Genomic DNA, 14,632 nt, shown 5'->3' on the forward strand with positions numbered 1-14,632 from the left:
TTTCTAGAGTCAGGTGTGGGTGGCACACACTGTAAACCTGGCTACTGGAGAGGCTGAGGAAGGTGATTGTGAGTTTGAGGCCAGCCTAGGAACAGAGCAGGACCCTGTCTCACAGTGGCGGCGGGTGGGGGTTCCACAAGGCTATGGAGAAAATGACAGGGGCGTCTCCAGTTCCACCAGCTCCACACTCTGATCGCAGAGGTTTGCTCAGAATCTCTTTCGTCTTGCTTTGCACATAATTTTAAGACACTTAGCCAGGAGAACTCAAGGACCACAACAAAGTTCCAGAAGAAAATGAGAGAGTTAAAAGGCCCTTGTTTGCATCAGAACCATGGTGGGGAGGGGGCCTGGAACCAGGTGGGCAGAGGACACTGATAAGGGGATCTCAGGTGACTTTGGAATGGCAGGAAGACAAAGAAATGTCAGAATCAGAATCAAATGCAGACCAAGGCGCTAGACTGAAACACTGGATCAGGTGAGTTGAAACCAGGTAAAAGAAGGAAACTTAAAAGGTAAAATAAAGGGCTGGGGCACATGCTTAGCACATGTGAGGCACTGGGTTTGATCCTCAGCACCACAGAAAAAAATAAATAAAATTAAGGTATTGTGTCCACCTACAACTAAAAAAAATTTTTTTTTAAAGGTAAAATATGGGCTGGGGTTGTGGCTCAGTGGTAGAGCCCTTGCCTAGCATGTGTGAGACACTGGGTTAGATTCTCAGCACCACATATAAATAAATGAATAAAATAAAGGTCTATTAACATCTTAAAAATCCTTAAAAAAAAAAAAAAAAGCTAAAACGAAGTTCAGAATCTAAGAGGCAGGAGACCAGCAAAGCTCCTTGCTCAGACCATTTGCCCAGGGCAGCTCAGTCTTGGGTCTCTCTCAGTTCTGCCCTCTTCTTGAAGTTCTCTGAGTTCAACAAGAAGGCACTACATTCCCCAGTTCTCTCCATTTGGATCTTAGACAGAGCAGATATACCCTGGGTAATTCATTTATTCATTATTCATTCATTCAGTTTAAAAAAATATTTTTGTAGATGTTGATAGACCTTTATTTTATTAATTTATTTATATGTGGTGCTGAGAATCGAACCCAGTGACTCACATGCTAGGCAAGCGCTCTACCACTGAGTCACAACCCCAGCCCCTATTTGCTCAGTTTTCATTGTGCACCTACTATGGACAAGGCACACTGTCAGGGGAGGGAGATACATTAGTGAATAAAATGAATTCTGCCTGCATGTAACTTAGATTGTAGATGGAGAGACAACAATAAATACACCCTTCCAAACTGAGAGGAGTTCTAAGAAGGAAAGGCACAGGATACAGAGGTAGACACAATTTGTTGCCTTAAGTGGAATGATCAGAAAAGGCCTCTGTTGAGGTAATTTTAAGCTAAGACCTGTTAAAGTATAATCATGTGGAGACAACCAGGAATAAATCTGTAGATCATCAACAATTATTGAAATTATTGACGCATGACAAGGCAAAATGGAAGAGAGATGGAAGTTTCCTTGGAAGGGTTAGGTTCCCTCTGACAGGCTCTACTAAGATCCTGATAGACGACTTAGGTTAGTCAATCAGTTGTCACTGTAATCTAAATAAGAGATACCAACCTTGAGCTATAGTTGGGAGTATATAGTACAGAAACAAGGGTTGCTGATGGACAGAACGGGGTTGTGAAGCTAGTCTTTATTTTCAGCTCTTCTCAAGTGGGTTCCAGCAGCAGGGCTTTGAGAGGCAAGGAGTGACCACTCAACTTCAATGCATGGTAAAACCAGAACAGTCTCCAGAGACTAAAGTCCAAGCCTGGAGTACCTGCATTAGGCACACACCCTAGCCCTTGTGGAGAGGAGTCTACAGAGCTGGGCGATATTGCTCATTTCCAGAGATGCCTGGACATGTCAAATCTGCATCTAGTTCACTATGGCTAAGGAAGCCAGGAAGTGTGCTGCATTTTACAAAATTTCCCACTTAAAGTGATTTTTTTCACACCGTACTTAAAGGAAAAATTCTCATTTACTGTATATGGAAAATTTACTTCTCCAGTTTTGTTCAAACAACTATCCTAATCCTAGGTTCCCAAGAAGACTGTAACCAGCCTCTCATACATATTACGCCTTAACTTCAGAAATCACTTCACAATCTGTTGCCAGTTGTCTGGGACCCTTTGAAAGCTCCGATTAATTCACACAGTAGGAGCTGGGGCGGGGTGGGGGGGGATGCCCGGCGATGCTCCCCCCCCCACCGACTGGCTTCTAGACCATTGTTTGGCTCCAGTTGCTGCGGTTTAGTGAGCTGCTAGGCTACCCTGACTGGTTCGCATGGAAACCACCACGTCCCAAAGGACTGACCCGGCCACCAGTTCCCGATCCACCGTCAGGCCCAGTCAGACCTCACCGCAGCCTGCCAGGGCGCGGGGAGGGGCGCGGGAAGGGGCGGGGCCCCACGCAGGGCATGGGCGTGGTCGGTGTGGTGGGTGTGGCCCGGGGGCCCTGGCGCGCGAGGGGGCGTGGCCGGAGCTGGCGGACGCAGGCGTGAGTGGGCGTGTGTGTGGGCGTGGCTTGAGTGGGCCTGCGCAGTCCGCTATACTCAAGGCGGCGGAGGCGACGAGCTGGAGCAAAGATGGAAGACTACCAGGCTGCTGAGGAGGTAAGCGTCCGGGGCTGACTGGAGGGTGGAGGCCCGGAACCCTGTGCGCGGTGGCGCGGTCCCGCCTGGGGAGTCCCGGCTGAGTTCCTCTGGCGGCTCGCCGGGCCGTAGTCGTCCCCGGCCGGAGGCTGACTGTCGCCGGTGCCGCCCCGCCGCTGCCTGCACCGGCTCCGCCGCCGTTGCCCGGCGGGGAGAGGCGCGAAGGCCGGCACTCTGACTGCTTCCCGCGCGGCCGGCGCCCAGCGGTCCGCCAGGAGAGCGCCCCGGCGCCGCCGGGAGCATGACATCACTTCGCCCTTTATTCCGCGGTGCGGACCCCAGCCCGGCCCGGGGAGCGCCCCGCGTCCGGGGCCGAAAGGCTGGAACCTGGCATTTTAGCGGACCCCAGGGGTCATGCGTGCGTGACCGGGGCGCACAGGGCCGTCTCCCAGCTCCTGCAGTCGCCGGCTGACGTCTGCCAAATGCACACAGGCGGATGGGAGAACCTGCCTTTGTCTCAGTTCCGCACGCTCCTTGTCCTGCTGCTGCGCGCACTCCCACCCCGCCGCCACGAATGAGTACGTTTCATTTCAGAGTTTGAGATGAATAAAACGCCTTACTGCTCCAAGAAGCAGGGTCAAAGCACACAATCCCTTGCCACGCAGTAGTCACAGTAAGGTGCGCTGCCCTAATGGCCTTTTCTTCCTGATAAGGATTCCGGAAAAAAACGGTTGGACACTGCTGTTACAGAATAGTTGCTTATTTTCGAATAATCCTTTTTGAAATTCAAATAGAGTTCTGTTTTATGCAGCCTGTCAAAAATAGAAACGTAAATTTGGGGGGCTGGGGAGATAGCTCAGTCGGTAGAGTGCCTGGGTTCGATCCCCAGCCCCCCCCCAAAAAAAAAAAAGAAAGAAAAAAAAAAAAGAAACATAAATTTGGTAGGTTTGATATTTTGTCATTTTTTTAAAAAAGACATTTCAAACAGGAATGTTTTGAGGGGAAAGTAAGACTTAAGGACTCACCCTAGAGCTTGTTTCATCTGAGTTCCTGACTTTCTCAAAGTCATCAGCGTTTGAATGTTGATAGCAACCAAGTCAATAATCATGAGAAGCCATGGTTCAGAAACAGTGAGCAAAAAGGCTTTTCCCTGTAAACCACCAACTAATATAGGATTGAAAAATGACTTGTATTATAGTAACATCGAGTGAACCTTTTGTGAAGAAACCCTTAATACTGCATTCTAACTCTGGCTTTCATAATGAAGTGGCTAAGTGACTTCATTATTTCAGATCACAGTGGCATATCTGTAAAATGAAGGGTTGTAACAGTCATCTGTTTTACAGGAGATGTATGCCCTGACTGGATGAGACCATGACTTTTTTGGGTTCCACTTGCCTTAGGTGTTCACAAATTGGCCATTCGATCCTACCAGCCCCTCAATAAGCCTTTTCTGCAGACCCTCTCACTTCACAGCGGATTCTACTCTTAACTCATCCATCTTCCTTGTAGAAGTCTAAACAGTCCAGTGGAGTCGGTACAACTGCTCTACTTTCCACTAAGAGTTCGTTAAAATGTCCTTCTGCCCTTTGCATACTTTAACCAGATCTAAAGTTAACAAGACTTTCCTTTATGATTCGATCACTGTGATTATTTGGAAAGGTCATTTAAACCTCCAGAAATGATTTACTCTCTAAGATACTGCGCATTTTCATTGATTTGGTGACTAGGTTTTGTTTCCAAGTCTGACTTCTCCTGAGTATAGCAGAGGTATATCTTGGGCAGCCAGCTCTTATTTCTAGTGAAAAGAAGGGGACATCACTAGAATAGAGCAGAGTCCAACTGGTCACCAGGCAGTCAGGAAGGAAAACTCCTTGCCATGGCGGAGCTCGATGCTCTTACTCCATCTGCCAGGCACTCTGAGGGCTTGGGGGGCTATCCTCTAGGAGGCACGTCCAGAACCAAGTGCTGTTCCCAGGACTCAGCAGTAACTTGTAACTATGAACCTGCCATCTGTGAAAAGGAAAGGAAACTGTACTTCTGGACTAAACTACTGCTGACAGCCCACCTCCCTAGTAAGCTGGTTAATTGTGAAATGGGACAGCATTAAGAAAAATCATTATCCAGAGATAGCTTAATCATTTTAAATTCTGTGGTTAATAGTGGTTTAAAAACAATAAAACCAACCTCCTGAGTTTTAGGCCTTCTAATCAGTTTACGTTACGGAAGAGAGAATTACATCTTTTAAATGACTTAAGTTGCATCAATTAGTTTATATAAAAATTGAGTAGTAACCATCTATACTGATTAATGATCCTAATAGCCAGTTGAATGGGAGAAGAAAGTCGATCAAAGCGGGGTCTTGCATTGTAGCATGATTAACAAACAACAGCAACAGAACCTTTAAATTATATACATGTGTTCTAGTCCTGTGGCTGCAGTCACTGGTTCTGTGATGCTCAAGGGCTGCTTAATGTTTGAGTTTCCTTGTAACACATTCCAGAGTAAAGTGAACAAGCTAGTGAGGTAATGTCTAAAATCTTCATTTCTTTATTTTATTACTTGAATTTGCATTTGATGCAGTGGAAACATCTTTTAAATAAATCAGACTTACCTATTTTTTCTTCCCTCATAGACTGCTTTTGTTGTTGATGAAGTGAGCAACATTGTGAAAGAGGTAAGAGGAGAAATGCTTCCTTTTTAAGTGTTTGATTAATGGGTTTTATGAAAGAAAACACTACATGAGTTAAATACTTGGGAATATTTTAAGCAATTACTGAGCATTTCAACTAACATTTTTACTTCATTAATATCTAGATAAGATTTATTCATATATTGTGTAAATTATATGTTTTAATCAGAATATTGTATGTGGCATATTATTAAATGTTACCAAGGCTATATTCTGTGACCTTTTAGCATAGAAGTCTCATGGCATACAAACAACTATTTGTAGTGTTCAGTGGGGCTGAATGCAAAGAAAATTTAACAACTTTGGGTTTGGAACTGGTGATGCAGTTTGGGGCTTATTCTTCTTTCATTTCCTAAACTACCCACATTTTTGTTATGTGGCATAGTACCTCCCTTAAAGGATGAGGAGGATGAGATAAAAGGGGTGATGTTCTTTGTTCATTCCTGAGAACTACACATGGAGGGAGCAGGCCAGGGACTAACCTCCTGGAGTTTGCCGTGTGGGGGAGGGGAGGGCAGGCTCTTACCAGATACTTGGACCCATGAGCTTGCATTTGCTGTGTGGACAGTGCCATAGGACTTGGTGCTGCAAGAGCATTTAGAAGGGAATTCAGCCTGAATTAGGGTTAACAGTAGAAAGACGGGAACACCACCTCTGCGCTGTGACAGCGTGTGCAGAGGCCCTGTGCTGGAGGGGTGTGTGGAGTGTGTGAGGGGGTGGAAGCATGCAGAGCAGAGCTAGGGACTCCTGGGGAAGTAATGAAGCCAGAAGGGTAAGACAGCCAAATAGTGAAGCCACTGGCTAAAAGAAAGTCATTCAGTGATCTAACTTTAAGGATACCATTTGAGGCTCCATATGTTAATTTACTTTTAATGCAAATTATCATTATTATTATTTATGTGTGTGTGTGGTGCTGGGGATTGAACCCAGGGTCTTGTGCTTGTGAGGCAAGCACTCTACCAACTGAGCTATCTCCCCAGCCCTAATGCAAATTATTGACTGATGCTGGAGTAATAAAGAACCACAACCTATTTTTGTGAAAAGTATCCAAAAGCAAAATGATTTTCTCTCTTACTCTATATATTATCCAAATCAGCTGTGATTTGGGATCTTTCACAATTTGTTTTTCATTGTTGTCATGTATAACAGGTGGGAAGCAGGAAGGCGTAAATTAGACTAGAACCAGGAAAAGTGGAGTTAGCTTGTTAGGAATCTCGCGTGGCCTTGCTTGTTTCTTGCATTAACCTTGACTTGCTCACCAGGGAGCAGGAACAATGGAACGTACACAGCAACACCCTCCAAGGAAGCATGGGTGATGTGGCCAGTGTTCCCTTCCCATGTATCTCTGGCCTCAATTGCATTTTTGCCCAGGTAATAGGTGCATTCTCTACTCATCTGTGTTAAAGAATGAGAAGTTATAATTTGGATAGGTCCAAAATTGAAAGATGGGTTTTCTCCCTCCCTGAAAAAGTGAATTTCAGAGTGCATGAAGGGGGTTGCCAGATTTAGAGGTGTGATTTGAACAAAGTCTTCCTGTTTTTGACAGTTTCTAGGTCTGTAATACCCTAGTCCCCATAAACCAGAACTGCTGGACCTACATATGCTCTGAGCTAAAGGGAGCAGACATGGCAGGGGATGAGGTGGAACCAGGGGTGACCCTTTGTAGGTTTTTGTTCCTCAGAAGCAGGGTTGCTGGCTGGGCGTCAGACCCTGCTACTTCACCACCACCTGCGCTGCAGGCCTTGACTGTTAGCTGTCCATGTGTCTGAGGGTGGAACATGGCCTTCACTGAATGTTACTTTTATTTTGGGTCAGATTTGAGAGAAACTCAGGTTTCTGGTTTCCAGCACAGCTGATTAGAAAGGGTAGAGAAGAAAGCTGCTTAGATACTGGCACATGGGCCAGTGTGAAAGGTGAGCTGACAGGGAAGGACCCAGAAAACCATAACCTCGGAGCGGTAAGCTGATTAGCAGGAGGAGAGGCAGTGAGCCATATCCTAGAATAGCCCTAGAAGAACAAAGCACAGAAAAAGAGGGAAGTTCAAAATAAATGTCATCACAGACTTAAGTTTTGAAATGTAAAGAGCTGTTCTTTAGCCCTAGAAATAATGAATCCTCATAATTAAGAATAAACTTGCATCTTTCATAAATCTTATTTCATTAGCTCCTAGGATGGTCCATTTTGGTTACTAACTGGAAGGTGTTCAGTGCATTCTTCAGCTGTGACTCCTTCTGCTTGTTTTCCAGGCTATAGAGAGTGCCATCGGTGGTAATGCTTACCAGCACAGCAAAGTCAATCAGTGGACCACAAATGTTGTAGAACAAACTTTAAGCCAACTCACCAAGCTGGGAAAACCATTTAAATATATCGGTAATAGATTTTTGTTTCTCATGTATTTGTTAGTGGTTCTTTAAATACTGATCAAAGGTGTGCCAGAAGAGAGAGCTAACTTGGCAGTTTAGTGCCTAACTTCAAAGAAAGTTCCTCCCAGGAAGAGGTCACTTGTGTGGTGTACACATGGCCTGTTTGGCTGCTGGTACAATTCCAGGGTATACATCTGACTGGAAACTTTTAGAACAAGTAAGTGATGAAATAAGTATGTAATTTGTCAAGAGAGTAGGACAAGGCAGTCTACCCTTATCATTTTTACTGTGAACATCAATCATGTGATCTATGTACGTACATTAAAATTGGGCAAAATGAAATTTATGTTGCCAAGATTTTTCTAATAAAAGTTTGTTTTAATTTAAGTGACCTGTGTGATTATGCAAAAGAACGGAGCTGGTTTACACACAGCAAGTTCCTGCTTCTGGGACAGCTCTACTGATGGTATGATTTTTCATCCACATTTGTGAGGTCTTCATGTGCCTTTCCCCTGAAAAATTTCAAGTACCTTCTTGGACCATGCAAGACATATATTATTTAAAAGCAGTGATTTATGAACTATGTGCTTAGGTGTGTTGTGTCTTCAAAAGCATCTTTACAAGTTATCTTACATGTCATAGATATTTGCCACCTTCTATATTTGTGTACCCCAAGGAGGTGGGTACTTGAGTGTTGGCCCTGGTGGGAGAAAGCGGAACATCCAGCCCCATGATTTTCCTCATTCTCAGTGCTGATCTCTCCCCTCCTCCCCCAGGGAGCTGCACTGTGCGATGGGAGAACAAGACCATGTACTGCATTGTCAGCGCCTTCGGACTGTCCATCTGACCTCTTTGTCCAGCCTGTGACTTCTTCTTGTCTCAACATCTCTATTCCACCTTCTAACCCACCGACCATGGATTCAGTGGACACCTTTCTCTTGTGTTCTGTAGCACTCTCAAAACGTAGACAAATAAACAATGACTGCACTGTCCACGAGCTGCACCCGAGGCCAGACGAATGGCTCTCCATGGGTAGACTGGAGTTTGTGCTGCCACTGTCTTAACTCTGCATTTCTTTTCAAAGGTGCTAAAAGCTGCAGTCTGCTAGTGGAAAACTCTTTACTCTCTGAAATGATCCAAATACACTAATTTTCCATACTTTATACTTTTGTTAGAATAATAAATTATTCAAATTTAAAGTTTGTTCTTCATAGTCTACATTAGTGTCACAAATTCTTCACATTTACTTAGTGCCTTCAGAATCTACAAAACTAAAAAAAGGAAAGTTGCGTTCAGCTCTTTCTGCCATCGGTGCCGCCGTGAGAGCATACCTGAACGCTCTGCCAGGGCTCTCAAGAGCAGAGCATCGTCAACGCCGAGAAGAGGTGAGGCCAGGTTCTTGGCAGGCCAGGCTCCAAGGTCATCCACTGGTTTCTTACTATGACCTATGAAGCATGGGTTTATTGGTGAGTTTGAAATCACTAATGATCACAGGCAGGTTAAACAAGCAGGAGTGACAAGCCCCAAATCATCTTGGGAAAGGAAGAAGATCAGCAGCCACCTTGTCATTGTGCTGATCACCTCAGCTGACATGGACTAACACAAAGAAACAGGAGAGAAAAATCCTGGGGCAGTTTTTCTAGGGATGCGATTACATACATCCAGATAAAATTCCAAAAAATAGTTGCATCTGTACTCTGGTCCTCTCCAGCAGGGGGACTTGTTGCTTTCACTCACTGGGCCAGGATTCTGACAGCATTGCTCAGTGCTGGTCACATCTTCTGGGAGCATCAGATCCCTCATTCCTAAGCTCCCACCTCTGGAAGTTAAGGGGGAGGCTGGCAAGTCAGACACTTGGCTCAAAGCGGTGACATTACAGCCTTTAATCCCATGTTACTTTTCAGTAGCAATCACAAATTGTTTTAGTACTTTAGGGCTTACAAAATGCTTTCACAGTTGGTCACTCTGTGTCCACAACAATTATGCAGTTAATCCAATTGATTTAAAGTCAGACGTCCAAGTAAGTGGAACGGTGTGCCCAAAGCCCAGGCGTCTGCTCTTGGTAGCTCTCCCACAGGCCACGGCAGATGTGGTAATAGTCAGACATGGTAATCATGACACTGAAATGAAGAAAAAAAAAAGCCCCATTCTTGCCTCCGAAGCCCTTCTACTAAAGCATTCATGTCTGAAAGGCCAAACTGACTCCACACAAAGCAAACACATCAAGGTGCATACAAGGATTGAAAGCTAAAAATGGACTAAACAGAAGGGTATAGTATCAAAATGAGGCCATTCCCAAATAGTTTGCCATAAATAAACATTTATTGACATTTGCCTGATTGATTACAACCACTGTGATCAGGTGGCACTGTGGTCTACTGACAGTTCCAAAATCATAGTTCTTCCTTTTTGAGCTTAAAGTTTAGTATTGTTTTATTTTACAAATATTTACAGATTTTTTTTTTTTTTTTTTTTTTTTTTGTAAAAAGGCAGTTTTCAGTAGCAGAAAAACCTTTCATAGTGTATCACACCAGTGCATCCAAAACACCAAATCAAGATAAACTGCTCAACGGGATGTCACAGACTAAAGCAGTTTCCCTTTGGCCTCAAGATTTGTATTTTGTTCCCCCGCCCCCAATCTAATCTCTAAGGCAACCAGTTTCTAAACCCTTCAGTATACACAAATCACTTTAGTTAGTATCTTCATCTGATCTTTAATAATGTTAATAGAGTAGTCCCTTTTAATGATCCCTTTTATGGGTGCATTTTTCCTGTGAAAAGATTCAGGAACTAAGTTACTGGCTATGTTATAACTTTTATCATAACTGTACCTTCAATAAACAGTTCATCAACCACTTGAGGCTGGTGACATTTGTCTTATAACCTATCCAGCTAGTAGGCTGGTTTAAACATTTTTCTAACTTATTGCAGTCTGTAATTATGTATAGTCACCTTACAAATCTTTAATATAGTTTATATATCCCCTTCTCTAGAAAGAGAGTGGCACCATTTCACTGCTATAATGATTTAATAATAAATCAAGCAGATCTGTTATCCATGTGGATAATGAAGCTCTCCCTAGGGAAACCAGGAAATAGCTCTGTTCATCTTCCAAGTTCCCCTAGACTGGACCAATATAAAAAATATCCCAGAGATGATGTTATTTAAGCCATTATCATGAAAGCACTAAAGTCAGCCCATTTATAATTTAAGGCTGCAAAACTTTAGTATCTTTGAAGAAAAACAATTTTGTTACTATCAAAAGTTTCTGGCAGACTTCAGTGTTTTAACCTAATACCTATGGCACATATTCTACATGCTAAATGCTTTCTAAGTAAATTTTTACATGAAATATATAATGTGTCGATATATATATAACACCCAGAGAAGAGAAATTGAAAATGCATGATTTAATAAGGAACCATTTTCCCCTTATGTACTAATTTTTTCTTGTTTCCAACAAAAAATACTCCTTTTTTTCACTGATGCTATGAAGAACCAGTGTATGATGATATTAGCCATCAGTTTATAATCACACTATACTACAAAGACAAGCTTATAAAAGTTATGCCTATGGCCAAACTTCAAATATCTTACATATACTGATAACAGCATTCCAAATCATGGACAATTCTTTTATAATGATTAAAACATACAAACCACATCACATATTAGAATATGTTAGCACAAGTCAGTCTTCATTCAATACACATAAAATTATAGTCTTAGGAATTGTAAAATTTGGTAACAAACTTATTTCAATACACAGAATCAAAGTCATCACAGCATTGCAGATGTAAAAGTCATGTAAACTTGAATTACCCTTGCAATGATAGTTTTCAGACATTCATATTTACAAGGTATTTAAAAATAAATGTAAAAGAAATCCATAAAGTACATTATCATTAAAGTTTAAAAAGGAAGTCATAAAAAGCATAGTCTCCTCCAAACACCTCCCTGGTCTTGGTACCACCTGAGGTGGACTGTCACCTGTGGCTCCGGATGGAAATATGAGTTGGTGCATGGATGAAGGGATTGTGGGTGCTGCCTGGAGCGCCGACGAGCCACTCCTGGGCCTCTGTGGCCAAGACAGCAGCAGACAGGACAGTATCACATGCTAACAGACACTGTGTGTGGCCAGGGAGGAGCAAGGGAACCTCAACGGCCTCTGACAGGACAGAAAAGGACCTCTGATGCCCAAGCTTCACCAGCACCAGGATGTCTGTTTTCCATGGGGCGATATATCTGCTCACCTGGCTACCGTGAAACTCACTAGAGGACAGAGAGTGACTTCCAGACAAGTCACCCAAAGATGTGTTTCCATAGCCATTTAAAATCTCTTACTCTCTTTTCATCTAGTTCCAAAAAAGGAAACTGAAAAACTTTTTGGCAATAAAGAATCTATAATATAGCAATCATTCATGTAGCTTTTATTTAAAAAAATAAAGCTCTATGGGGCTTCATGTTCAACGGAGTTGCAGAAGCTATTGGAACAAGAAGGGCTACCCTGTTCCCAACCACAGGGAGATCCGCCATCTTTAGGTGTGCACATACCCTGGGAAAGCACCATGGCACAGAACCTTGCCCACAGAGCTGGTGACTTGTTAACTGTGGTTTCTCCTTCAGCTTACCAAAGCTCCTCAAAATTCACTTCTGCTGTCACTATCACCTCTGCTCCAGTGGTGAAGGGCTGGAGCCCAGCCCCCTGCCACTCCCCAGTGAGATGTGCCATACATGGCTCACCAAATGCAGCTGATGTGATGGTTCCAGATTCTGGGGAACCCAGGGCCCCAACCACTGCCCAGGGAAGGACTGCCCACCCATATGGCCACAGAAACAGGCTTCCTTTTGGGTCTAAAGGTCTTAAAAAAAAAAAAAAAAAAACAGAAGAGAGGGAAGGAAGTAAACAGGGTTTCCCATGGGCTCAAAATTAGTGAATTATCTTAAAAAACAAGGTGTGTAACTCTACTAAAAACTGGTGATGTCTCACTACTGAAAACATGCTCTCTCATCTGTAGAAAGGATTTGGCTTTTTATGCCTTTTATCAGCCTTTTCCCATATAAGGAGCAAATTTGGCCCAACATATAGATTTTCCTTCAGGTTTGGTTTTTCTTTTAAAAATATGTAAACAAATAAGGAACAGGAAACCTTTCTTACAGGAAAAGTCTAAACACAGGCAGCTGAGGGCAGGCGTCTGGCTCTGTGCCCGGCCCACCGCCCAGCGCTCAGTCGCTGTCGGACTCCTCCTTGTACTTGGCCCGGATGGCCTGGCCGTTCTGCAGGGGCATCTCTTCGTAGTCACTCCTGTCGTGAAAGAAACTGTGACCGCTCTACCTGGACTCGTGACTGCACGGCTGGGGAAGGGCCCGCTTGCTGGCTTCCCTCTGGGTGTCCTGTCACCACCCCTCCTGCCCTCCTCAACCCGGGGCCCCTGCTTCCCGTGCCCACCATGCTCTGTGGGCCTTCTGCAAAGAGAGGCAGCCCAGGCCATGTGAAGACAAAGCCGGGAACTACATGGCACTCCCAGGTGACTTTCGAGTACCCGAAGGGAGTCCTAGACTAAGAACTACAAAGCCAGGCTGGGATGCTTCTGCTGAGATGGCCTTCAGAGGACAGTGACTTACCCATAAATCACATCATCATCGGAGTCGTTCAGCATGGAAAACGCAGGATTGTCTTTCAGCTGGGATTCTGAAAACCAACAGAGCCTTTTTATCTTCAGCAATTTATATCACTATCCCAGAGAGAAGGCCAAAGGAGCTGGAGCCCAGCCGGGTCTTAACCCGGGTCCTGAGTTTAGGTGTGAACCTGAGCAGATCGCCTCATGAGTCCATTAGCTACGAGACGGCCGGCAGAGCCACCTGGCGGGGCTGTGGTGCAGACCAGTGAGCGCCTGTAGGAAGAGGGGGCAAAGGCAGGTGCCACACACGTGATCTCTTCCCGCTCACTTGCCTACATCCACGAGGCAGCAGGGGACGGGAGACGCGCTCCTGGACATGTGGCTCTGCCCTGCCTGCTGCCACGCTGTCCTGGACTTGCAGCAAGCTTCCTTCTTCCTTTGTCGTAAGGTCACTGAGAAGCTCAGAGGAGATGCTGCCTGGGAAGGTGCTGCGACCTCAGGCACAGCACAACACACCAGCAGCGCTCCAGGCCAGGGCTGCTTTGTTTTGCTTTTGGCGTGTTTTGTATTTGCAGGTTTTGGCTTTGCTCTGAGCAGTCGCGACACCAGTCTTCAACAGACTGCTTCAGGTGGCTGATGGACTCAACATACGCTGCATTCTAACAAAACTTCAGCCTCACTATCTAACTGCCCGTCTCTCTGTCCAAAGAGAGGGGACCATGAACAACAGCTTCCATGATATGCCCATTAGTGGGTCCTGAACCAATGGGGACTTTCATCTGTGTGGCCTGCAAGCCAGTCCCCAGGTGACTTACCATATAGAGCATTCTTTGATGGAGAATACACAAAGGCCAACGTGTAGAGATAAAAGTTCAGCAAGCCATAGAATGACAGGAACTCAGCTGGTGGTGCTCGTCAAGGGAGGAACCGCCTCTGTGGACACCTCGGCTGGTGTCTTTGCCTTCAGTCTGCCCCCCCGCCAGCCCTTTCTAGTGTGGACCACCAACCAGCGTGGGAGTCCGTAACCCAGACGTCAGGACGTCACACAGGTTACAGGAAATAACAGGTGAGCCATCACTCTTCTATCAGCAGGAACTGACCCACCAAGACCACATCTGGTGGCGGGTCTCACTGCACCGAGGGCAGGACCTGGAGGGATCAAATTAAATACACGCAAAGTGCAGGAAGTGAATCAAATGAAATGCAGAGCTGGAGCACTCTCAGAGCAGTTGTTCCTGACCTTCCCTGGGTGACAGGGCCCCCTTGGACTCTGATAAAAGCTTAGTGTGAAATTCAGTCACAAAAAATTGAAAAGTCATGCAT

General features: G+C 44.8%; 2 protein-coding genes across 4 annotated transcripts in view; one reads left to right on the forward strand and one right to left on the reverse strand.

Annotated features, from left to right (window-relative positions):
* Positions 1-2,542: 2,542 nt before the first annotated feature.
* Positions 2,543-10,166, forward strand: DYNLT1 (dynein light chain Tctex-type 1). Its single transcript, XM_079146781.1, has 5 exons — positions 2,543-2,654; positions 5,269-5,310; positions 7,572-7,695; positions 8,077-8,154; positions 8,465-10,166. Exons 1-5 carry the CDS (start codon positions 2,628-2,630, stop codon positions 8,533-8,535), a joined length of 342 nt encoding a protein of 113 aa, XP_079002907.1. The 5' UTR covers positions 2,543-2,627; the 3' UTR covers positions 8,536-10,166.
* A 1,931-nt stretch (positions 10,167-12,097) lies between these two features.
* TMEM181 (transmembrane protein 181) overlaps positions 12,098-14,632 on the reverse strand; it is a 48,784-nt gene continuing 46,249 nt past the window's right edge. For all 3 annotated transcript variants that reach the window (XM_079146774.1, XM_079146775.1, XM_079146776.1), the window contains exons 15-17: positions 14,125-14,214; positions 13,314-13,380; positions 12,098-12,993 (exon numbers count right to left, since the gene is read on the reverse strand). In XM_079146774.1, the coding sequence (XP_079002900.1) occupies positions 12,915-12,993; positions 13,314-13,380; positions 14,125-14,214 (236 nt within the window). In that variant the 3' untranslated portion in view covers positions 12,098-12,914. The remainder of the gene's footprint in view (positions 12,994-13,313; positions 13,381-14,124; positions 14,215-14,632) is intronic.

The sequence above is a fragment of the Sciurus vulgaris genome, assembly GCF_902686455.1.
Source record: "Sciurus vulgaris genome assembly, chromosome: 7".
NCBI lineage: Eukaryota > Metazoa > Chordata > Mammalia > Rodentia > Sciuridae > Sciurus > Sciurus vulgaris.